The 25914-nt window shown below is 43.5% G+C and overlaps 1 protein-coding gene and 1 pseudogene across 1 annotated transcript; one reads left to right on the forward strand and one right to left on the reverse strand.

Annotated features, from left to right (window-relative positions):
• Positions 1 to 1044: 1044 nt before the first annotated feature.
• LOC147440064 (uncharacterized) lies at positions 1045 to 3429 on the reverse strand. Its single transcript, XM_086484466.1, has one exon. It carries the CDS (start codon positions 2087 to 2089, stop codon positions 1214 to 1216), a length of 876 nt encoding a protein of 291 aa, XP_086340592.1. The 5' UTR covers positions 2090 to 3429; the 3' UTR covers positions 1045 to 1213.
• A 4499-nt stretch (positions 3430 to 7928) lies between these two features.
• LOC147440065 (uncharacterized) overlaps positions 7929 to 25914 on the forward strand; it is a 78275-nt pseudogene continuing 60289 nt past the window's right edge.

Here is a 25914-nt window from a genome sequence, read left to right on the forward strand (position 1 = left end):
TCAAAATCCGTGGGCATAATTGTGACATAATACGCATGTGCCTCTACGATGTAGCCATCACTAAAAAGTTCAACGAGGTAATCCTTTGCAATCTCCTGCAGGAAATGAAGTGCATTGCTGCCCATCGCATACCCACTCTCAAATTCTTGCATATCTCTTTGCATCACTCGTTGAAAGGGAATTCTTGGATTGGCCGGTTGCATGTGCATTTTGATCCTATGCAGCTCTTGTAGGATGCATCTGTGTGCCTCGTATCGGTATCTTCTTTCTTGAGCATGCAAGGACTCTCATGTCACCCTTCTAGGTGTGTCCTTTCCACGAGCCATTTCTACAAACAACATAACAAAACAATAACCACATATGTTAGAAAATGTTACTTTCACATCAAGGGATCCACGCATCAAACACAAGTACAAATATTATGGGCATAAAACCAGAGCATCAAATATAGTAATGACGGCCCTATTCGCTTGGCACTGACCTTGTAAATTTGAACTACAAAATAGAATAAAAGATCAACAAACAGCACAACAAAAACGCAACTGCAAGGAAGATGGTTAGTACCAAGCGAATCAGAGCCCAAAACACAGTTCTACCACCCCTATTTGCTTGGTACTGACCTTTGATATTTGAACTACAGCAAAGAATGATAAGATTTCTAAGCACTGTGTAGAGATAGATTTGCATCAACAAATCAAGGCAGAAGAGGACGTGGCAAGTGGGCTAGAGTACTTGTTCTTTTTCTTTTTACACTGGATAAGAATGTACTGTATCAATGTCTGTAGCAGCGGCATCATATGAAACCAACTCGCCATCGGCTAGAGAGCTCGTCATAGCATGATTGTCTTCAAACAAGATAACCAGTAGCAATCGACATAAAGGTGCTTGCATAGCAACCTTCAACAACATATCCGTCAACAGCATGGCATCCATCTGCAGTAACTGATCCTCCAAAGCAAACACCGGCATACCTTCACATGTAGTCCCTTCAAAGAGCATTGGAAAAGGAAAAAAGCCTTGCATACCTTGTATTCTCACCATAGCTTTAGCAACCAAAACCCGTGACTCATCATCTACATCGATCACTGGATCATTGAACCCCAGTCTGCTTCATCAAAGCACTCTTCTTCACTAACATGTCCTTACCATCACAAGGCAAGAGAGAGGGTTGCCCAACCCCCTAGTCCGCACAAAATATCTCGTCACGTGCAATCTATTGCTCTTTGACCACCTTATCGACATGCATAACATCATATGTCTCATACCTTGAGAAAGCAGACTCCATTTCCCATGTGTTGTCTGTATCCAAGGCACTGCTATAGCTCGAATACACCTCGGCTTTCTCCGGAAAACTCATCGGCTTTGGCACTTCAGCTATCTTCTCCACTGCTTTCTTTTCGGAAGTCACTTGGTCAAGCACATCAGGCGGTACTCGGTAGACTCCTCTTTGCAGCTGCTGAGGCCTCATAGGCCCACACGATATCATCTCTACTCTGTCATCACGCCTATCCACTGCTACCACATGTGCATCAACAAAGGGTAGGATTACCTGAAGCTCTTTCCTAGCAATTGGCCTTGGCACCAATGGACTCGCCAGAACCTGCTTTGCCTGTTGCTTCTTTAAAACCTTCTTCGTCATGCTCTGCACATAGGCTACTGCATCCTCATACGTGCATGGTCCATCTATCGCGACTTTATCCCGCACTTTTACATGCAAGCAGTCCACAAACTTGGTCATCTTCAAAAAATCTCCATTCTCTACAAGAGTTACCTTAACCAACTTGCTCCATATGGCCTCCAACTCCCACACGAATGCTCGAAAATCACCGTCAAGTCTTTGCTTTAGGTTGTCCATCATCTGCTTCACTTCACTCCACTGCGTGTTGGCCATATATCGGCTCCAATCCTGTTTTTCTTCAGACTGCAAGCCCTCGTACCATACCTTTTCTTTTCCACGAACCAGGAGCGGGAAATCTTGGGCCACTCCCTCTTCTCTTGACAAGCCACTATCCAGCAAAAATAGACCATAGTCCTGTAGCCACACTTCTGCATCTTCAACACCTGTAAAAGTCGGAAAACCCGACCACATCTTGCTTAGCAGCACTTGCTCTTTGAAACAGGTATCACCGCAACACCGTCTTTGACTTCACCGAGAAGCAATCAGTAGCTCCTCCGTGGGGCACTACCGATGGAAAGGGGGAAATGGGAACAACACCTAGCACACAATATCCCTGCCTCTCTATAGCCCACGATAACTTCCGCACCCCTACCCACACAAAATGACACACATAGACACCACATCGGCAAACGACTATTGGCCCGATTCACACTTGACCATCCCCGACTGCCCTGACCCAACCACCGAGCATGCACTCAACCACCTCGACCTTTGACCTTGCCCCACATTCAAATAGAGAGCTCCCACATACTCAACACACGCTCACATGCACATAAAAATCTCTCACGCCCAATATCCCTAAGAAGCACACACATATATCCAGCACCTTTGGAAAAGAGAGCGAGAGTGATAGGAAAAAACGGTGTATATGAGTCACTCAAACAACAAGCATATGGAGATCGATCAAACTCCATTCGTAGGTTTAAAGCAAGACATGTACAATGATGGACACCTTATTCTGCTCACAACACGCTCGCAGCCTTACACGGACACCATTCAACACAATAACTTGCTCTCGAGATCATGCTTCCGACAACTCCAATGGCAACCGGCTTGACAGCTCTCCATGCTTTGTCATATGCCGCTCCTCGCTCCTCATGTTCATGGCAAGACCCTCCTCTTATTTATATGCAGTGCTGGTTAATTGTCCCTTCCTCACCTTTCACACACTGCCCTCAATGACTCCTTGCTCACGGCTATCCTTTGTTCTTGGTGGCATCTGCAAACTTCAGCCCTTTTTGTAGAGCAGCCAATGCCCTTTCTTCACCTTGGCGGCCTTCAATTTCCCTTCTCCTGCTCATGGCCAACCTTCTGGCGACTCTGCACACCCAAGAAACCCCTCCTTCTCTGCTTTCTGGCCCCCCTCCTTATGCAGTGCTTGATCAACTGCTGCACCCGGCGCTCCTCAAACCCTCAAAGTCCCCGACTCCTAATTGTCTTTCTGTAGCGGGTCTCGCCCTCCTGCAGCCCCGTTTTTCATCTCTCCAAGCCCTTGAGGGGTCGCCCTTGCAACCCTTGGCGGCATCAGCACACCACCGACCTGCACTCCCAACCCATGCTCATGACCCGGTCCTCCTTCAAAGCCAGACCTTGGTGGCTCTCTCCTTTTGCAAGCCTCGGTCCACTTCAACTCTCCGGTGGCCCTTCTCTATGTTGCTGGTTGCCTCCTAGGTTGCTCGCCGTCCTCCTACTGATGGTGACATCTCTCTTGGTCACGGCCCCGCCTCCTTCACCTCCTGTGGCGCCTCAACTGCCCACCCCCCTTTCCCCCCCTTTGCATGCCACCTCCCTTCACTTCTGTGGAGGCTCCTGTCAACCCGTTCCTCTGGCGTTTTTTTCCTGCATGCCCACCACCTTTCAACATTTCTTTTTTTATCAAGCCTTCGACTTGGGCCGCCTTCTAATGTCTCGCCATTGGCGCCATTGCCTCCTCAGATAGCATTTCCACTGCAAAAACTTCAACGGTGCCAAGATGTCGTTATGAGAGACTTCGCTTTGACACAGGCTCACTTCCTGGAAGAATCTCTATCTCATGATCAATCTCTCAATTGGGAGCAAGAGAGGTGAGATCTTCAGGAAAGACATCCAAATATTCATGAAGCCAAGAGGGTTTTGTAACGCTTGATTTTGAATCCATCTTATTCAGCTTGACCACAAATATTTGTTGTCCGGCCCTCATACCTTTGAGTAGACGGTTGGCTTTACCTAATAATTGATTTTTGGAATCCCATTATCTCCCTGTACTTCGACTTGCTTTGATTGATTATCTTTGAAGCTCATACTGCCTAGGCCACAGTGGATGCTAGCTAGATAACCAATCCATCCCAAGAATTCCATCATACATCCCAACTGATAAGGTTCTAAAGAAGGATGAAGTAGCATGTCCTCCTAGTTCAAAGTCAAGGGTTCCCACAGAATATCGTGATACCATGGTTTTTCCATTAGCCAATTCTACTGTCATGGGTCTAGCTTGTTTTTTATTCAGATTCAACTTTTGCAAGCATTTTGGGATAGAAAAGAATGAGTACTGCCACAATCAATGAGGAGGTTAAAAGGTTTATCTTGATGGGTTGCTAGTGTTTGAATAACAGCAAGTTGTCTTTGGACTCTAGGGTTGTCAATAGCTGCATAAATTCTTGTTCTCTCTTCTTCTTCACCAAGGATAGGCTCTCCTAAGACTGCATGTACATGGGAATTTCTACCTTGACCTCTTCCAAAGGCTCTCGTTGCTCATCCTCGTCCTCTACCTTGTCTCGCACCTCGTCCGTTGTTATGTCCAAAAGGGTGGTGTCTTTGATCTACTTCAGTTGTTGTTGCTACTTTATTAGTCAGACATGGATATCTGTTTCAATAATGTCCAACTCTCCACATTCAAAGCATCAAACATCCAAACGTGAAAGATTTTGAGCATTAGCAGCATAAGCTCTTTGTGGTTGTCCATTATTATTGGGAAGCTTTATTGGTCATCTTACTCCATTAAAACTTTGATTTTGTTCAACTCTTCTTCTAACCCCTTTCTCCTTCATTAAGGGCTTAGCTCGTAGTAAAGCATCTTGCACAGTAGTAGGTTTCATGGCTTCTAATTGCAAGCTAATTGGTTCTCTTTAACCTTGACAAAAACGGGCTACCTGCTGCTCTATGGTCATTGGTATAGCATAACGCCTAAGCCTTACAAACTTTGAGTAGTACTCTTCCAAGGTTAAATTGTATTACTTCAAGTTAAAAAACTCATTCATATTCAATGCTTCATGTGTAGGAGGTAAGTATCTTTCCTTCACAGCCTGTTTAATTTTCCTCCAACTTTGGGAGTTCTCCAATACTCCCATGTCACAACACTGTTGTTTCCACCATAATTTTGCTTCACCAGAGAGGCAAAACATCCATAGCATTGCTTGATTTGTCGGTGTAGTCTTTGCATCCAAGAAGTAATCATCCATAGCTTCAATCCATACTTCTGCATCCTTCTCAATATCAACACCCTCTCCTTTAAAAGAAGGTGGTTGCATTTGTTTCAACAATAACTTCTTCTCCTGAATCTCCATATAAATAGCATCCTTCTGAGGGTTTTCCATTATAGGAGTGGTTTGAGGATTCTACTAAGTAGTGTGTTGAATGTTGCCAATGCCTTGCCGGTATGCATTAGGAGATTTCGAAGGTCTTTTGGAGGGCCTTTTGGAAGAGAGAGGAAAATAAGCTCCTCCAATGAGAGAAGAGCCTACGTTACGTAGAAAAATAAATTGATATTAACAAAAATATAAAAGGTGTCCCTCTCCTCATTTAATAATCTAGTGGTCCTTGAAGACGATCACTCTCTTTCATTTAATGCGAGCACCTTTTTCAGAAGGTAAATGCCGTGCATTTGATACGGCTTACGTCATCACTAGAAGTCAAAAAGTCACAAAACTATCAAGTGGTGGAAAATTTTGAAACTTTTGATACTGTCAATGCGTCCGGAATGCCCAAATATCATAGAAATGAATGTCCAATTGCCTCGCTCCGACATCCAAAGAGGCAAAAAATTTCAAAAACCCCTAAAAGAACATTTTACTAACGGCGCGCGAGGGGGCATTCCAAAATTTTGGAATGCCTCCTCGCGCATCGTTAGTAAAAAGCCCCCTTTTTTCCTCTTTAGGAAGCTTTTTGAGAGGAAAATGTCAAAAAACCTCTAAAAAGGGCCTTTCTTAAAAGATAAGTGTTGAAAAACCACTAAAAGGAGATTTGTACTAACGGCGCACAGGGGGGCATTCTAGAATTTTAGAATGCCTCCTCGCGCGCCTTAAGTAAAAAGCCCATTTTTTGGGGTTTTTTGACATTTTTTCCCTCTCCGGATGTCGGAATGAGACAAGTAGACATTCGTTTTTAGGGTATTTTGGTGTTCCAGACGCATTGGTGGTGTCAAAACCCTCAAAATCTATCACTATTTCACAGTTTGTGACTTTTCAAGTTCCAGTGATGACGTAAGCTGCATTGAATGTGCCGCACCTGCCTCCTGAAAAAGATTCTCGCATTAAATAAAAAAGTGACCGTTTTCAAGGACGATTGGGAATATAAATCTACTTTTTAGCGTGTCTGGTTGTCCTTTTCGACGTACTCACAAGGTGCAAATGCATTTTAAAAAACATTTCTAGAGAGAAAAATACAATTTCTTACAAGGCCCTCCAAATGACCTCCGAAATTTTCTAATGTATGCTTAACGTGGGCTAAGCCATTGCATGGCCGGTAAAGTGTGGCCGGATGCCACCATTGGGAAACTTGGCAATGCTTTGGCCGCTATGTATGTCTAATGTGGGGCCTTAATGAAGCTTAGAGGCCGACGGAAGCTTAGCAAAGCACTTCCGATACGGGTGTCCTCCCTTATGGACCTATGGCCGCCCAAGGCAAATAAAAACCTGGCCGCCCACCTTAAGCAATGCCTGCCCAATGGGGTAGAATCAAAGGGTTTTTTTTTCAGGGTATGTGTGAACAAAGGGAAGAAAAAGAAAGTGATGGCGGGCTGGGCGTCGAACAACATAGCGGCGCAGAGAGGAAGATGCGCCCAGCGCGCGCGCTACAAAGCTTGGGCGACCTCGCCGCAAAAACGAGAAATCACGAGAACAACAGCGCGATCAAATGCGGAGCCACTGCCGCCGTGAACTGAGGAAGTCACTCTTTGGGCTTTCCACGTCACAAGGGGGAGGACCCATTAGCGACACGCTAATGGATGCCCCGCTAATTTTAGAAAAGTGAGCATGCATAAGAGGGACGTGGGGTTCAAGGAATCTAGGCCTCATAATCTCATTAGACTCGGAAGCTCCATCGGGGGGAATCTCCATACCTTTAATCTTAATACGCCTTCTTAAGCTCTATCTTCTTAAGTTCCAAACCCTGAAGCCCTTCACAATCGAGCTCGACTTAAGCTCTCTTGCTCCTCAAGGGAAGAAAAATTGGGGAATACTCTTAAGCTCTTAATACATCCTCTTAATCTCCATCTCCAAACCTCCATAGCTTTAAGCTTAATAGGAGTTTTTAAGCTCTATTTTCTTAAGCTCCATCTCCGAACCTCCATAGCCGGAAATTCTTAACCTCTTCCTCCTCATAGGAAGTTAATCTCGAGAAGTTCTTAAGCTTAATCGGGATTCCTATTAATGTCTACAAGATCTTAAGCTTGCTTAATCTTCAAGCTTAAGCCCTCAATCCAAGCCGTAAGCCAAAACGAAGCCTAATCTCAAACCGTTAGCAGTGACCATTTGAATCAGGAAGCAGAAGGCAGAGTAAGCAGAATTCCATCAAATTTTCTGTTTAGCACCTGGTTTTAGCCAGGATTTCTTCTCGTAAAGAGCATTTAAGCTCCATTAGTGATCGATTAATCATGGATTTTGTCAATTAACTGGGAATTAAATGGACTGCCTGTTTTAAATACTACTGTCGGTAAATTGTATCTGCTACACCTTGTTTTCCGCACCTCTCAGAGCCAGGGGCCGATGCCTTCCCGGCTCACCTTTTGCACAATTATCCCCCGACATTCTTTGTGAACCCGACGTGAAACGAGCCGGGGTGAGCAGTGCGGTGAAGAAGGATGTCAACACCGCAAGAGGCTGCCATGCAGGAAATGATGCAGTAATTTATTGCTTATATGCAACAACAGCAGGCTGCTCAACAACAATACAATTTGCAAGAGAGGATCTGTAAAGCTCAGCACACAGTTACCGAGAAATTGCATTGATTTGAAGGCCGATATATTAGCAAATTCTGCAATATCTATGAACAGGCAATGGAAGAGAATGGAATTGATGATCAGAACGCAGTAGAAGGGTTCCACTTGATTACTGAGCCGGAACTTAGAAGTCGAATTAAAGAAATTCAGGTGCTTCAAGGCCCGAATTGGCAGGATCTCAAGAAGGCGCTTCAGGAGGAATACTTCCTGAAGGATTCTCAAAGAGTAATCAGGCAAAGTTTCATGAAGTGGGTGCAGAAGAAGAACAAAAATTTGTCTGCACGAGAGTTAATGCGGGAATTTGAGAAGAGATTTGAGCAACTGTCTTCGACAGTGCAACGTTCAATGAGGGATCAGAAGGTTGAGTTGTTCATTCAGGCTGCTAATCCTCGACTTCAAAAGAGTTTAGTGCAGTTGAGAGGATCCAAGTGGAGAATTGGTCTTAACATCCGACTAGAAGGTAGTCACCGAAGCAGTCAACATGATTGTGAAACGATAGATGAGAGTTGACAAGATGATCGTGGCTGACATCATGGATGTTGCGGAGGAGGAACCTAAAGAGAAAACAACCTCGGCAATACCCAGAGTGGAGGAGCCAGTTCTTGACGAATTGGTGAAAGGTATTCAAGAATTCAATTTGAATTTTAAAGATGTTAAATTTGATGGTCTAGCTGCAAAGGGGTCTACATCGGAGACTAGGCAGCAGCCACCACGCAAAGGCTGGGACCGATGCATGTGGTGTGAAAGTGAAGACCACAAGTATGTTAAGGAATGTGATGAATTTGACGAAGCATATAAAAAGAATGTGGTGTTCTGGAAGGACAAGAAGATACACCTTAGGGCAACAGGTGAGATGCTCCGCCTGAACTTCGGTAGGGGCGGCATGAAGAAGATAGTTGACGAGATTCAGCATAATGTTGCTCTTGTGGAGGCAGCTACTTATGGGCTGCAAATCTGCGGGAAGGGTGATGAAGATGGTGCAGGTACCAAGGCTCAATTATGACCTTATGCTTTGAAGAAAGCAGAAACTGGACAGGTAACTTATGGGAAGCTGCTGCAAGTAGGGAATTCAATTCGAGAAACCACAGGGTGGACTTATCCAGTGGATTCCCTCTTAGTGTATGCATTTATTGAGAAGTCTCAAGCTAATGAGGCTATGGTGGAGGAGAAGCGGAAAAGAGATGAAGAATCTCATTGGACATTGAAGAGGACAACGTCTAGACGACTATGAAGAGTATTTGGCGAATCTTGAAGAAGAAGAAGAGTCGAGGTCTGTGGTGGTGTCAAATTTAATCGTACCTGAGGTAAGCCTTTTATTTCAATGAAGATGAAGATAGTGAAAGCATACCAAGGAGTCACTTTTCAAGGACTCATTGGGCAAGAGCAACAACCGAAACTGTTGTAAAGCTTGGCGACATCGAAGAACCGGTCTTAGCACTCATAGATCATGGATCGGAGATCAATTTGATGGCTAAAAGTTTGCACAAAAAGGGGAAATGGCCTATTGATGTGGACCATGGTTGGCGGATTCGAGCTGCCAATATGCTTCCAGGCGACCTCTATGGTGCATCACTGCATGTGCCAATGTTAAGGTAACTGTAGGGGATGTCTGTGATGAGCAAAATTTCTTTATACAGGAGCATTCCTCTTATCCTTTAATTTTGGGGCAACCATACATTACGCTGTGCGAATGGAAACCAAAGTGCTGGATGATGGCTCGGCCTATGCCAGAGTCCGGAGCCGTGATGGTAAGAAAGCAGTGCAATTCTTGATTGTATGTGTTGACCATGCTAGGAATAAGGACAGTCTACGGGATCATCCAATGCCGAAGATACGCAAGGAGTTTAGAGAACACAGGTTTGCACAGGATTTTCTCGGAGTGCCATTATAAAGCGGGACTATGGTGGTACAAGTGAGGAGAAGTTCTCGCAAAGAGAAGCTTTCTCTTCGGGGTTTTGGGGGTTAACATCTAAAGGTTCAATCTCTTTCAGAAAATTTAATGATTTGCCGAAGTGGGAAAAACAGTATGTCTTAGGTATTCAAAGTGAATTGCAGGGTTGTGATGTGCTTGAATCTGATGACGTGATTTCAAGAGTCTTTGAAGAGGTATCTTATGAAGATACTATGTCAGTGCTTGAAGAGATCAGGCAAAACAGATTACAAAGTGTAACTGAAGTAGTCAAGGTTCATTCAATGGACATGTATGATGAGTTAAGTTCATATGAAGCACTTGTGCATATTGAAGATGATTCACGTGAAACTGTTGAAGCACAGGTAGAGACCAAATACAAAACTGTTGCAAAGAAAGTGAGGCCAGTGGCTACACCACTGCCGGAAGGAAGTGATGGGATGATCAAGGAGGCTTCTCAACAACCTATACTCAGAGATCTGAAGAACATAGGACATAAGTTTACTAAGGAGACACTACAGCAGTTGAAGGTTGGTGAAGACGGTTTCCTCAATGAAGAGGAGATCAAATGTTTTCAAGGTATGCTCAAAAAACATGGTAAAGCTTTCACTTTTGCGCCAAATGAGATAGGGTGTGTGGATTCAACTGTTGTTTCACCAATGGTTATTTTCACTGTTCCACACATGCCATGGAGCTTGCGTCCTGTTCCAGTTCCTAAAGCTCACTTGCCAAAGCTCATGAATTTGCTCAATGAAAAGATTCAAATGGGAATTTTGGAGCCGTCATGTGCTCCGTATTCTAATCGCGATGGTTTACTGTTCCGAATAAAAATGGCACATTAAGGTTCATTCAGGATATGCAACCAGTTAACAAGGTAACAATCCGCAATGTGGGTACTAGTCCAATTGTGGATGAATTTGCTGAGGCCTTTGTAGGTAAATCTATTTACTCCATGGGCGATCTTTATTCAGGATATGATCAATTCCAGTTAGCTTTGGAGAGCAGGGATCTTACTACAATGCGTACTCCTCTTGGTTTCGTAAGGATGTGCACTCTGCCACAGGGTGCTACTAATTCAGTAGCTCATATGATGAACGGCATGAATAAGGTATTAAGGGACTTTATCCCACATGTTACCATGCCTTTCATTGATGATCTACCAATTAAGGGCTATGAAGAAGGCTCAAAAGATGAAGCAAAAGACCAGAGGGGGTGCAGACAATTTATTGCTCAACATATTGCTGATTGTGATGCTATATTATCAAGGCTTGAAGAAGTTAACTTAACACTTTCAGGTCAAAAATCGACTTTTGGAGCTAAGGAGGTCTTAATTGTGGGACACATGTGCAGTTCTGAAGGAAGAAGGCCAAGTCCTGCAAAAGTTGAATCAATCCAAAAGATTAAGGACACATGTGCTTCAGTTTACTGAGGTTCGTCGATTCTTAGGCGCGTGTGTGTTCTATCGTATTTGGCTGCCACACTTTGCCCATGTTGAAGAGGTGCTGTATCAATTGCTACGAAAAGGTAAGAGGTTTGTTTGGGAAGAAGTTCACACACAATCTATTAATAAATTAAAGAAGATGCTTCTTGAGGCTCCGACCTTGAGGAAAGTTGATTATAAATGCAACAGGCCAATTATTTTAACAGTTGACACTAGCCCAACAGGTATTGGATGGGTTGTAGGTCAAGATGATGCTGAAGGACACAGGTATGCAATGAGATTTGGGGCCAAGGTGCTCAATGCTCGTCAACGAGGATATCCACAGGTTAAGAGGGAAATTTGGGGCGTTGCTACTGCTCTAAGGACCAATAAAGAGTACTTTATTGGAGCTACCGTTGTGGTAGAGACAGATTGCTTGCCATTGATAGGAATGATTGCAAATTGCTCTACTCCGGACATTGCCATACTACGATGGATAGCGTATATCAAGTCTCTTAACCCTGAATTTTGTCATATTGCAGGTAAAGATAACCCTGTTGCAGATATGTTATCAAGAGTCACATTTGAAGATGAAGAAGAGATGTTGACCACGAGTGATGATGTTGGCTTGAAGTTCTACACGTCTTCTTATCTACATGCCAACTGCGGTAGTATTGCTCATGTTTTTGAAGTCTTTCTGAAGAGTTTTATGATGGAGAGTGGCTTATGATTGGCCGCTACCTAAGTACTCTCACTAGACAAGAAGGATGGAGTGATCAAGAATTCGGGAAGAACAGAAAAAAAGGCCTATGGACATTTCCTGAAAGACGGACATTTATGGAAGCAACCGAAGCACCCAGGAGGGGTACCACAACGAGTTATTTGCGACAAAGCAACCCAACAACAGGTGATTAAAGATTTTCTTGAAAGTCTATGGGCTGGACACAGAGGAGCCTGGGCAACCTTTGTCAAAATTAAAGACCGATATTGGTGGAGAGGTATGTATAAAGATGTGGTTCAATTTGTGGAATCATGCTTAATATGTCAACAGTACTCTAATGTGCGACATAGAGATGGGTTGCATCCCACCTATCCACTGGCTATGCACTACAAGTGGGTGGTGGACCTTATTACAATGCCAGTAGGAGTGTGGCAGATGAGATATATTGTTCTTGCCAGGGAAGATCTTACTAATCAGGTGGAAGTCAGAGCTTTGCGTACCAAAGCTACCAGTTCAGTATGCAAGTTCTTGCTTGAAGATGTTATCTCTAGATATGGATGTGTTGGCAGAATTACTACAGATAGAGGAGAGCTGGATGTAGATGAAGCTCAAGAGTTTTTTGCTCGTATGGGCATTAAACTCGCCCTCACCACAGCATATAATCCAGAAGGTAATGGGAAGAGCGAAAGAGGACATCCGCCTATTGTTAAATCTTTAGCAAAGGCGCGCGAAGGACAGTTCAGTTACAGGATTTATGCCATTCGAATTGATGCATGGGCAGAAATCCATTATGCCTACGGAGGAAGCAGTTACAACTTGGACCATAATGCCATGGGAAGAAGGTATGTCTACTGAAGACTTGCTTGCTCTACGTATTCGACAGCTTGAGAGGCGTCAAGAGGATATTGAGCAGGCCAAAGAGAAGCTTAAGGAGGCAAGATTGAAGAACAAGGCAGCATTTGATGGCAAGCATAGACTACGACCACATGCTATCAAGGAAGGTGATTGGGTACTGGTCTATGACAGTAGCTTGGAGAACTAATACTCTGCTATACGGAAAATGGTGAAACGGTGGTTTGGACATATGTGGTGCAACATGTTTTTGATAATGCGACATATCAATTATGTGAACTAGATGGTACTATGCTTAAAGTGCATATTGCAGGAAAAAGTATCAAGCTATTCAAGAAGCGAGAAGTCAAGATTGTTCTTGAAGATTCTCATTCAGATCCGCCTCCAGAGGATTATGTTATGTATACATCTGATGATATGTCTGATGATGATTTTAATGAAGCTGATTAAGTGCAATTGGCACAAACCAGAGGCTGTGCAGGTTCAAAGGGGGTGAATGTCATGCAGCTCCACTCCCATGCAAAGAAAGATGCCAGTGAAATGCACATTAAGTTTGTTTGCAGCTTATATGTTTAATGAACAGTGATTCTGAGGGCTGGTTGCAGGCCGAGTTCAATGTTGAATGTATGTCAAATGCGGCTGAAAGGGCCAAAACATGCTTTAATGATGCTAAAAAGTGTTATTCTTGAAGTGAACATGAATGGGGTATTGTGTCCTAGAACTGTAGTGCTCGATGTGGTCTATCGGCCTGTCTTTACGGCTCGTGATTGGAACTACGATGCAGAAGTTATGGCAGTTTAAAGTTCAATTCTATCGCAGAACCGTGCCGGATTGGGAAATAGCAGCTGAGGGGATAAAAATGAAATGAATGCATCGGACTGAAGTGCTCACTTTGTGGAGTGTGTCGGTCTTTTCAGATCAATGATTGGAGTACCGATCGCCAAGATATTAGCCGTTAAAAATTCACCGGGGGCCGGCTCCGTACCAGTTCGGTCTGCTCGATCGGGGTGCCATCTGGGGTATTGTAGCCTCAACAGGGTTTGTATGCATTTTATGCAGCTTGAGAGGTCTACAGGGATTTACAGCTCGTCAGGCAGATTTCCGCTTGATCAGATAATAAGGCTTGAGGCTAATGAAAATTGCCGGCTGCTAGCTGGGTAATTTTGGCATTATACGAGATACTGGAATGGGCAGTAAAATTCACGATGTCATTGTCGTTATATACGAGATGTCGTGCTAGGCACAGCTTTGGCCAGAATGTATACAAAATGCTGTGCTTGACAATGCCTTAGCCGACACTGCATGGCCGGTAAGTGTGCCGAATGCTGCCAATGCCTTGCCGGTATGTATGCTTAATGTGGGCTAACCCATTTCATGGCCGGTAAAGTGTGGCCGGATGCCACCATTGGGAAACTTGGCAATGCTTTGGCTGCTATGTATGTCTACTGTGGGGCCTTAAAGAAGCTTAGAGGCCGACGGAAGCTTAGCAGAGCACTTCTGATATGGGTGTCCTCCCTTATGGAGCTATGGCCGCCCAAGGCAAATAAAAACCTGGCCGCCCACCTTAAGCAATGCCCGCCCAATGGGGTAGAATCAAAGGGTTTTTTTTTAGGGTATGTGTGAACAAAGGGAAGAAAAAGAAAGTGTTGGCGGGCTGGGCATCCAACAGCATAGCGCAGAGAGGAAGATGCGCCCAGCGCGCGCTACAGAGCTTGGGTGACCTCGGCGCAGAAATGAGAAAGCACGAGAACGCCGGCGCGATCAAATGCCAAGCCACTGCCGTCGCGAACTGAGGAAGTCACTCTTCGGGCTTGCCACGTCACAAGGGGGAGGACCCATTAGCGACATCGCTAATGGGTGCCGCGCTAATTTTAGAAAAGTGAGCATGCATAAGAGGGACGTGGGGTTCAAGGAATATAGGCCTCATAATCTCATTAGACTCGGAAGCTCCACCGGGGGGAAGGTCCATAGTGTCAATCTTAATACGCCTTCTTAAGCTCTATCTTCTTAAGTTCCAAACACTGAAGCCCTTCATAACCGAGCTCGACTTAAGCTCTCTTCCTCCTCTCGGGAAGAAAAATTGGGGAATACTCTTAAGCTCTTAATACATCCTCTTAATCTTCATCTCCAAACCTCCATAGCTTTAAGCTTAATACAAGTTATTAAGCTCCATCTCCGAACCTCCATAGCCGAAAATTCTTAACCTCTTCCTCCTCATAGGAAGTTAATCTGGAGAAGTTCTTAAGCTTAATCGGGATTCCTATTAATGTCTACAAGCTCTTAAGCTCGCTTAATCTTCAAGCTTAAGCCCTCAAGCCAAGCCGTAAGCCAAAACGAAGCCTAATCTCAAACCGTTAGCAGTGACCATTCAAATCAGGAAGCAGAAGGCAGAGTAAGCAAAATTCCATCAATTTTTTTGTTTAGCACCTGGTTTTAGTCAGGATTTCTTCTTGTAAAGAGCATTTAAGCTCCATTAGTGATCGATTATTTATGGATTTTGTCAATTAACTAGGAATTAAATGGATTGCCTGTTTTAAATACTGTTGTTGGTAAATTGTATCTGCTACACCTTGTTTTTCGCACCTCTCACAGCCAGGGGCCCCCGGCTCACCTTTCGCACAATTATCCCCCGACAACATGATATAAAAACTTTAGATATAGTGATCAATGAGAAACTTGGCACTGAGGGCCTCAACATGAACAATAGGGTTGAGAATTCCGAGGCCACCTTGCACCACCAGTGGAGCGATGACTTCCCACTTTGCTTATTGCCATGGCGTTGAGGCTTTAATGCCATTCCTCCCTAGGAAGCTTTTAACTGGCTTCAAAACTCCTTCCAGTTACATTTGACAATTTTGAGAAGCGGGGCCTAGTGAAGGCAATATAAGGCAACATAAATGCACTGATCACTGTGACCTCACTACGGAAGGGAAGTATCACATATTCCCACCTTCTCATTTTTCTTTGGATCTAGGTTTTTATGTAAACATTTGATATCTTTGTTTGTCTTGAGTTTTCAATGGTCCCTTCATTTCCCAGTTTAAGTTTTACACGACAACTTTGTTTTCATTTTATTGTTTTGAATGCCAATGTACGTTAACCTTAACCTTGCATCAATGTTCTTCTTCTTTTTTTGGGCAGTAGTCACAATTGTGAGCAAGATGCTATATTGATTCATAAAATAATATACAATCACCGCCTTGAGTTGGCATTGTTTCAAAAAGGGGGCTTGCACGCATACACAATAGCATATAGACAATAACATATATGAGCTCTTTGAACCTACAACATATATGAGCTCTTTGAACCTACAACATATATGAGCTCAACACTCTCTATAATGGAAAGGACATATGAACTTTGAGAATATGGGAATTATGACGAGAGCATTTTTGTGAGATTATTTTGAGAACATAGAGGGTGAACTTAATTGATGGTAACAACATAAACATAGTACTTAATTAACTTGGCATGAACAATACTTTTACAAAAGAGAGAGAGAGAGTTTAGAGAACTTGACAGCAGTTGAGGATCGGATTTATGTGGAGCCGGTCCCTCCCTAATAGGTGTTTGTATTATAGATTCTCCCATTAAGAGAGACTGGGTACAATACAATCTTTGTGTTCCTTGTGACTTAGGTGATGCAATGAATATGGAAATCTTCATGCATCACGAGCATAACATAAACTTTGTAAAAAACATTAATTATCCCAAGCCTCAGTCCCAGGGCTTCAAACACCTTCAAAGGTGGAGAGAGATAGCAGGGAATGAGGGTAGCAAATAGGAAGAAGAAACATTCCATAGGAGAAAGAAGTAGTTCCTCACTTATCATCACTCTTCTTGCTAGCATACATAATAGCATAGAAATGAAGATGGAGAAGATGGCAAGCTTAAGCATTGAAGCATGGCTCTTGGTTGCATTTGCATTCCATAGCCCGGAGTGTTGGTGTAGGCTCTCAACTTCTCTACTAAATTAGAGAAGGAGATAGAGCTCTTGCACTTTGCACGTCACACAATGAGAGTGTGTGTGAGTATGTGTGGGAGATTATACCCCCCAAGAAACCCCCCTTCTTGCTGTCGATCCCCCCTTGTAGCTCTTGCTTGAAAGATCATTGGACCCCTGCAAGCCAGGCCATCACATGAAGAATTCAAGCAACAAGGGTAGTCTTGGTACAAGTGGCCCCCTTCCCCCTTTGAGAGAGAGGACTTGATAAATGAAAAAACAATTAATTAAATCAACTAAATTATCATTGGGCCCCTTGAGAGGCTAACCAATAGGCTTCAGGCACCTCATCCAGGGTAACATGGGTAGGGGTTTGACATGTGTTCTTGTTGCCTCTTGGCTTGGCTTACCTTGTGTGTGTGTGTGTGTGTGTGTGTGTGTGTGTGTGTGTGTGTGTGTGTGTGTGTGTGTGTGTGTGTGTGTGTGTGTTCTCTCTCATCCCCCTAGCTTTGGGGCTCGCCCCCTCCTTTGTAGGATGCCTTTGACTTATGAGACACAAACACCTTAGTCAGCAAGCATGGCAAAGCACCTCAAGATCCCTAGTTCGACAAGCACGACAAACACCTCAAGCAAATTAGTCAGCAAGCATGACAAGCACCTCAAGCACCTTAGTCAACAAGCACGACAAGCACCTTAGTCATCAAGCACGATAAGCACCTCATGCTTGGACATGGTTCCCAGCTCACGGCTCTAGCTTACCTAAGGTCAAAGGAATTTTAACACTAACCTTTGGAGGTCTTCAATGAAGCTAACCCTAAGGTCTTATGGCTCCATTGGCTAGCCTTGCTCTTTGAAATATCATCTCTCATTTGGACCCCTTTACCATTGGCCCCGTGTTGAGATAGACCCGTAAGCACATGTCTATATTCTAATCCTTGTTCCCATTTATTCTCCCACATTAAATGATCACTTTAATATGAGAAAATCATTTGGGTTGGCTAGATATTAGATTTTATGACACTCTCACTCATAATATCATCGAATTGGGCCACAACATATTTCCCCTCAAAACACGAAGGCCCTTGTCTTTTCATACTTGTTTTGAATAGCAATATTTGGTGATTTGGGTGCAAAAAAAAATGACTTGGTTTTGCAATTTATTCTCTGCCAAGATCATGTCATTTGTGTAGAAGATAACCTTCCAAGTCTTTATACCCATTTGAAATTTTTACAACCAGACCCCACGTGTGGCATGGCAATGCTTGATATAGATGTAGGGGATCCTTGAAAGCTCTTCTACAGCTAGAGCAAGTTCCATTGCCAGTCCCTCTAGCACAAATCTTGCTTCCAATTGGGATGGCTCTCTAAAGCACCTTCCATGTTAACAAATTCACGGGGTTGGGACAATTAATATCCCAATTAACACAAACACTCTTCCAGCATTGCTCTTCAGACTAATTTTCCTTCCATATCTTGACAAGTGGATCAAACCAATCTATTTTGTATGTCCACTTGTTATAGGTACCTTGGGTCTTAGGGAGTGCACTCTATCTTTTGGCCAATGTCAGGCTTTCTAATCCAGCTCTAATTAGCACTAGTTTGGTAACCTAACATGACATAAAAGTATCATTTTAGGGTTTTGAAAAATATGTATGAGAGCTCAAAGCTAACACCACACTTTATGTGGGAAAAATAAGAAACATTCACACCTATTGATTGTATGGTCATGAGGATCTCTCAAAGCCAAAAGAGTGCTCAATTTGACAAAAAACAACATATTTACTAGGTGAACCCCATTTACAGTAGGTAAAAAAATCTCTAGATAACAAGCCTATGTTTCTCCTAAACATGAAGGAGTTCTTGACCAAATTCTACGGTTGTTGTAGGCTCAAAAAATTTCCTTACATAGAATTAAGTAGAGAAAGGTGCATTTTTGCATGTTGATGACCTATCATCAATGTCTACACACTTTGGTTATTTGCTTATATATTCAACCACAAAAAGTATCAAAACTATCCAAATTGTCTTCCTAAGTTAATTTGGAACACACATATGAAGTAAAGAAACTGCACGGATGAAGAAACTAGCTTCCACAATGTGGCCTTCTGTATAGTATATAAACCTATAACACCATATTAGTAAATTTGAGAATTTTCCAATTCATACTTTCCAAACGAGCTTAAGATTTGACCATATGGCCACATCGTAGCCAAAATTTTGAGAGCATGACTCGAAAGAGGCTAGAGATTTTCAAGCACTACCTTGTGGAAAGCTTTGGTTTTAAAAAGTAGTTTGAGATTTGTCCATATGGCCAAATCATCAAGACAGTGGTGATTCCCAAATTGACTCTAAATTCTCAAATTCTCTAGCATGGTGTTCTATGAAATTGGTGCTAAATTGAAATTATACACTTCTAATTGGACCTAAGCTTGGAATGTATCATAATTGTCAAGTGCAATCAAAACTTTGAAGAGAACATAGTATTAATTCAAAATGAGTTTGATTCTGGTAAGATGAAAAACCACTTCCGTCTTTGCGTTGTTTGCTATTTAGGGTACTAGATGCCCTGAGACTCAATGAAGAGGAGTTACATAGTGAGAACTCCAAAAACACACTTCAAAATTTCCTTTTGATTACAAAGATATATTCATGAAAATGTGATTTTTTTAGCAAACAAGCATAATTTTTTCCCCCATAAATGGACCATACCTTCCAGTACATAGGCTTTCCATTTTATAGAAGCACAAAAACACCTTTAGAGCTGACTATGCTAGCCATGTAGCACTTTAGAGGTCACTTAGTTGTTTTTTAGGGTGATGTAGCGGCCAATTTCATAAAAATTGGTTTTAAAAAAATCACATGGTTTTAAGCTCGAGTTAGGTTTAAAAATGTTGGTTAAATCAACTCTAAAGGTGGAATCAGTAGCCCTAAAAAAATTCCAAGTTTTTTTTAAAGGTCATAAGCTAGCCTTGTAGATATATAGCACTTTAGAACCTCCTTGGTATCTCAGCAATAATTTCGTGAATTTGCTAAATTTGCTAACTTAAGAGGATATAAAAGTGTTTTGTTACCAATCTAGTACAAACCCGGTGATATGCATAGGATTGTATGACATAACTTCAAAGACTTTACTGATCACAAGCCTTTTGTAGAGACTCAAATTATGAAGGATTACTAATTGCTTCACTTTCTTCCAACGAAGTTTACTCACATCCCAAAGATGAGAAAGTTTGAAGATCGCTTTCTTATTCACCTTTCGTGAAATTTTCTTTCAAAAAGGGTTCAAGGATCCCTTCTAAGTTTGGAAAGCTAGAGAGACTAGTGAAAAATGGAGCACCTAAAGTATCTTGTAGTCTTTCTTCATTCCAACACCGATGCTGCTTTATTGCCTTGGTTCTCACCTTCATATTGGGTCTACACTCATTAGTTCAAGGTGAATCTCCGTGGGATTCCTCTGCCAGCCTTCACAAGCGGAAAAGGCCCCCCGTTGGAGGCATTCCCATGCGAGTCCTCTTCCCCAACTCGCAAGCAGGTCCGTACCTCCTTTCGCCCTTCTGAAATCGACCCTCCATATCCTTTGCGGCCATCGTTGCGTTGGTGCCTCCCTCCCCTACTCATTGCGAATCCACATGTACCCCAACATCCTCCCAATCCCCCTCACGAACTACGGACCTGAGATGTCCACTTTGAAGCCTTGATCGTCTGCGCCCTTTTGCAAAATTGCTGCCGTCTGGCTTTGGTGCTGTTTAACAGCAGCACTACTAGTCCCGCCACAACCAACTCCTCTTGCTGGCAGCAGAGCAGGGCCTGGATCCGAGCTCAGCCCGTTGACAGACCAAAACAAGATGGACATTGCCAACTTTGAGCATCAGAGCAGTGCGAGAGAAAGATAGTCGACGTGATTAGAATGCGACAGAGAGAGTGAGAGAGACAAGGAGAGAGAGCTAACTCTAACCGCATGCAGGAGAAGAAGAAGAAGAAGAGGAGCAGAATTTTAACATCGTGGGAAGCTATCCCAAGAGAAAGAGTGTGACCGGTGACAAATGTCAAAAAAAACTTAAAAACAAGAAATATCTCCTTGGTCCACATCTCCAGCCTATCTTTTGCTTCCATTCTAAACTGGCATCTCCGTGAGATTCTACCTAAACAATTGGTTTCAAAATTGGGAGGACATACTTGCCTTTTTGTGCTATTTCTCCTATGCAGCCCCCAAGCATAAGGAAAGTCTAGCTAGGTGCCAAAATTTTATCATGCACTTTAGCCTCCTTCCATGTGCCTAATTGAGAGACAAAATTTTCTTTGTTGATCATGTCCCACGCCATGACCGCCTATTTTTCCTTTGATTAGTTTGGCACACATGGTTTCGGCTTATAATAGGATGTCCCTTTTTTTTTTTTTTTTGGGTGGGGGGAGAGAAGCCACTTGGAGGAGATCCATGGCATGCAATGGAGCAAGATAGAACAACTTCATGTTTTTATTATTTATGGTGTCACACAATAGACAATACTATCATAGCATATTGGGTTAGCTACAATGACTCATTTTCAGCTCAAGGTCATGACCTCGATATCAATCAATCCCTACTATACGTTAAAGATGGCTTCCACTTAATGTGGGTGGTAGAATCACATAAGAGTCCTTCTAATGGAAAAAGGTGAAGCCAAATATATTATTCGCAAACAAGTCAAAGACCTACTCGATCTATTCCACAAGAAACCCACTATTTTTCAAGATCCGATTCCTTTTGGAATCTTCAAACTTAGAGGAAAACCCTTTGCAACCGATTCTTGTGTGGGTACTCAACAACCACCCCCGCTGTGTTGAACCCCCACCCCACATGCCCATTGCCTGTACCATCTCTCCCCCACCCCGCCTACCATTCTTGCATGCGTTCAACTCATCTCTGAGAGAGAGAGAGAGAGAGAGAGAGAGACAGAGAGAGAGAGAGAGAGAGAGAGAGAAACATACACACAGAGTTCAACTAGTCAGTAGATCAATCTCCCCCCTCCGCTACAAGTGCGTGCTTTGGCTCGATTTGCCATGATGTGGATTATGGCCTTAAAAAGAATTGGTATGCAGATCAGGCGGGAGAGAGAGAGAGAGAGAGAGAGAGAGAGAGAGAGAAAGAGGCCTCCTTACGCACCCTACTTGCCAGCTCCACCATGTCCCTTGCATAGCACGTTTTTTTCTCTTTTTGTGCTCCATTTTTCCTCACCTTTTCTCTCTCAAAAACCCAAGGTATCCTTTTTTGTACTCCCTGGCACTACGTGGTGATCCCTTCCTTTCCCTCCCATTAGTCCATTGTCATGCCTTCACTCTTGACTGCACCTTTACTCCTAACTCTTGCATGGCACCACATCATAAGGTCTTCTACCTTGCTTTCCCGTCCCTCACTATGCATTCCTGTCTGCACCACAAACAAAACCTGCTTGCCCCCAGTTCTCGCACTATCATGAAATCTAATATCTAACTAACCCAAATGATTTTCTCAAATTGAAGTGATCATTTAATGTTGAAATTAATTGGGAACAAGTTAGAATATAGTGTTAACCCTCATGGCTCACGGACACCCCATCACCTACGACGGACGTGTATTATGTATTTTGGTAGAGTCAGGTACCGGGCTTGTCGGACCAATAGGAAAAGGGTAAGAGTGATCGCCGATGAGAAGCGCACTCTAATCGGGACATTCAAGGGATTAGTTGGCTAAGCATGGGCGCCCAAGTGTGAATGGGGTGAGCTCATATAAAAGCCAACTAAACCTAAAATTCACTCATTCTCTCATTTGTGCAATAGAAGAGTGCTCTTGCTCCATCTCCATCTCCATCTTCTTCTTCTTCACCTCCTTGTGTGTGTGTGTGTATGTGTGAGAGAGAGAGAGAGAGAGGGAGAGTGTGTGTGCGATCGAGCATTACGAAGGCACGACGACGACGAAGCGATTGAGCGCGGCACGACTACAGCTTCTTCTTCATCGCGGCGAGGAATCCACCACGAAGGTGAGCGTAGAGCGGTGAGTGACACACCCTTTGCTCTCTTGAGCTTGCTAGTTTAGGCTTGTTGTGTGCTTGGAGCCATTTGTGGCTCGCACACGGTGTATCGGCAAGTCCTTTGCTTCGACAGTGCGGCAAGGAGCGCACATTTTTGGCGCCGTTGCCGGGAAAATTCCCTACACTAAGCTCGGTTAAGCACTTTACGCTTTATTGTGATGCAATTTCAATTGAAGGATTTGTGAAGAAGGAAGGTGTGTGGTTGTGTGGAGAAGATTTTTGTTACACTGTACTGTTAGAATTAAGGTATTAGCTATGGAATGTTAGTTCTGTAAGGTTCAATGTTAGTTTTGTAAGGTTAGTTTTGTAGATCTGTTAGCTACTTTAGTACTGTGTAAACAGTGTTAGAGTGTGTGTGGCAGTATCTCTATTAGCTGTAGGTAGATAAGTTAGGTGTAGGTTAAGCGTGTGTATGAGCGCGCGCGCGGCGCGGCCGCGATGACTTTTTTTTTTTAATCTTTAAAAAAAATTATTTTAAAAAGAAGGATCGGGCTGGGGATCATTCCCCAAGCTCAAGCCCAAACCCAGACCTCCGTCCTCAGTTTTAAAATATAGTTTATACACCTTTTTATATTTAAAAACTATTTTTAGGATTTCGAGGACTATAAAGACTATTTTTCGGATTTCGAGGGCTTCACGTAGCCGAATAGGGAGCTGTAAAGCACGGCACGTTCTTTTAGCCAAAACGCTCATCTTCAGCTATTACACGCCATATTTTGTGGCTTGGTTACAAAAAATAACCAAGAATAACGAAAAACTTGGGTTATAAACACCTTTAAAAAAAAAAAAAACTAAGTGAGCGGCCTTCACGGGCACTCACCAACGTGCTTAGAGTGTGGAAGTCATATGAACCTACGCTCCGGACAAGTGTTAGAGCACGAGCATATTGGTAGTGCCTCCATTTACGCGGGCACCCATTATTCCTCCATCCTAGGTTCTGGACCTTCGGCCGGGACTCAAGGTAGTGCGACCCAAGATCCTCATATCGCGTCTAGTGATTCTTCCTCTGACTACGAAGTCATGGAGGGGTATCCTACACCAAACCCTGACAGTTCAATTCAAGGCATGCATGCCATGGGCCCACGGCCCGGGTCCAGCGTGTTTAGCCGCTTAAAAGAGACCCTTAGTAGAGCTACTCGCTCCGAACATGCGGTTAACGAAATAAATGAAGGGAGTGGGGAAGTAAATTCGTCATTCATGCCTAAAATAGACTCTATGCTTCTTGAGAGTGTGCATGTGAATGTTCCATCCACTGCACCTCCTGATCCTTTAGGACTATCTCCCTCTGAGGTTTTACTACCCGATGGTAGGAGTCTTGCCGAAGTGCAAGAGATCGAACGCTATATGCAAGCAACAAGGGAGAGGGAAATTGAGAACCTACAAGGGCTAGACCAAAGTCGAACCCTGAAAGCAAAGGCTCCTATGACAACAATCATGCCAGCCGAGCAACCGAGTGCTCCCAAGGTAGCAGTCACGGAGGGGCAAGCTATGGGGAGCAATAATGCCTCCACTTCAAGGGAAACCTCCAGCATGCCAGGCCTAGATGGGATATTCCTAAACCAAAATTGGGAGTATGACCTACAAGCAAAAGCTTTAACTGATCGGTACACAGGACACACCTATCATGTGGTTTGGTTAGATGTTCTACAATCCACATCGGGTGCTACTAGCATAGATGAGCAACAACAGAAAGTCTGTGATGTCCTCCATAGGATTGTCAAGTTAGAAAGACAGAACACAGGGATCAACATGCCTTCAACAGGCCTAATGAGATTCTTGGATACGGGAAAGGCCAACCAACCAACCCTGTCACAAATGGAGACTCCCTCAGTGAGCCCCATTGATCCTCCATATGTTGTTTCGCCAAGAGCCTCAGTACAATCTGAGCCCACAAGTGTCAGCTTTACCTTCCCAGATCTAGCTCATCTTTCTCTTAATGACACTACGGCTACCATGCATATCCCAGTGGTGAGCATGACAAGAAGTACACCATGGAGTTCATTTGTTAACACTGCACCGATGCCTAGTAGCACAGTGCCCCCAACTATACCTACATGTATGTATCAATCATGTGCACCTGTCATACCTCAGCCTCATGTAGCTCCTACACCTCCAATTATTCCAAGAGCTTACAATCCACAATGGAATTATCCAAGCTCTTATACAAGTGGAGCCATGCCATTTAATAATAACATGCCATATCAAGCACCCCCTATGCCTAGGGCCACGCTTGTAAACTTTGGACCACCGTCTGATACACCACCATATGAAATTTGGGACCCAAGAGCCACGCGTATGCCAAGGCCAAGGCCAAATCCCATCTCACATGTGGTTCCAAAAGCACATACACCCATTATACCTGCTCAAATAGGAGATTTGGCAGCATTTGCTCAAACTATCGGTCGCTCTATTGCGGAAAGCATGCGTAGTGCACCTGATAGAGAGCCTAGGAGCAAGGCAGTTCAAGTAGCTAAGCTCACACAGAAATTCAGTGGAGACGGAGATGCTAGAAATCATATGGAAGTCTTTGAACATGTGTGCGATTCCTTGGAAGAGCACAATGAGCTACATAAGTGTAAGGCTTTGAGTTTGACCCTAAGTGGAAAGGCTGGAGATTGGTATAGAACCTTAAGAGTAGAAGAGAAAACGATCTACTCTACTCTTAGGAGAATGTTCTTAAAAGAATACATACGAGAGGAAGTACTTTGGGGTGTAGCCTCTCAGCTCCAAAAAGCCCAACGAGAAGAAGGTGAATCCGTGAGAGACTTCATTAGTGGCCTAAAGAATTTGAATTCTCGATGCAATCCAAACGAGCGATTCAACAACAACCAATTTCTCGATAGATTCATTAGGGGACTACGACATGAAAGTATTTATAATGGCCTAGTCATTAGAGGTATCACTACTTGGGAAGCAGTCACCATGAATGCAATCCAATTGGAGGATAATTTGATGATTGCAGGAGAAAGAGTGTCTGCCGAGCCGAAGTCTAGTAGCTCGCAAGCATCAGGGCATGATCCAATGAAGATAAAGCCAATCGTGAAAGAGCAAACGATATCTGAGATGACTTTGGCAGATCTCACAAAGGCGATCCAAGAAAGCCTTAGGGGTAATCGTGCTCCACAAAACACTCATATGTATCCAAGAAGGG

The sequence above is a fragment of the Adiantum capillus-veneris genome, chromosome 16, assembly GCF_014529385.1.
Source record: "Adiantum capillus-veneris isolate H3 chromosome 16, ASM1452938v2, whole genome shotgun sequence".
NCBI lineage: Eukaryota > Viridiplantae > Streptophyta > Polypodiopsida > Polypodiales > Pteridaceae > Adiantum > Adiantum capillus-veneris.

What these genes read in the sequence shown, in the direction of transcription:
- LOC147440064 (XM_086484466.1), bottom strand. Translation starts at nt 2,089, where the DNA reads ATGTGGTCGGGTTTTCCGACTTTTACAGGTGTTGAAGATGCAGAAGTG.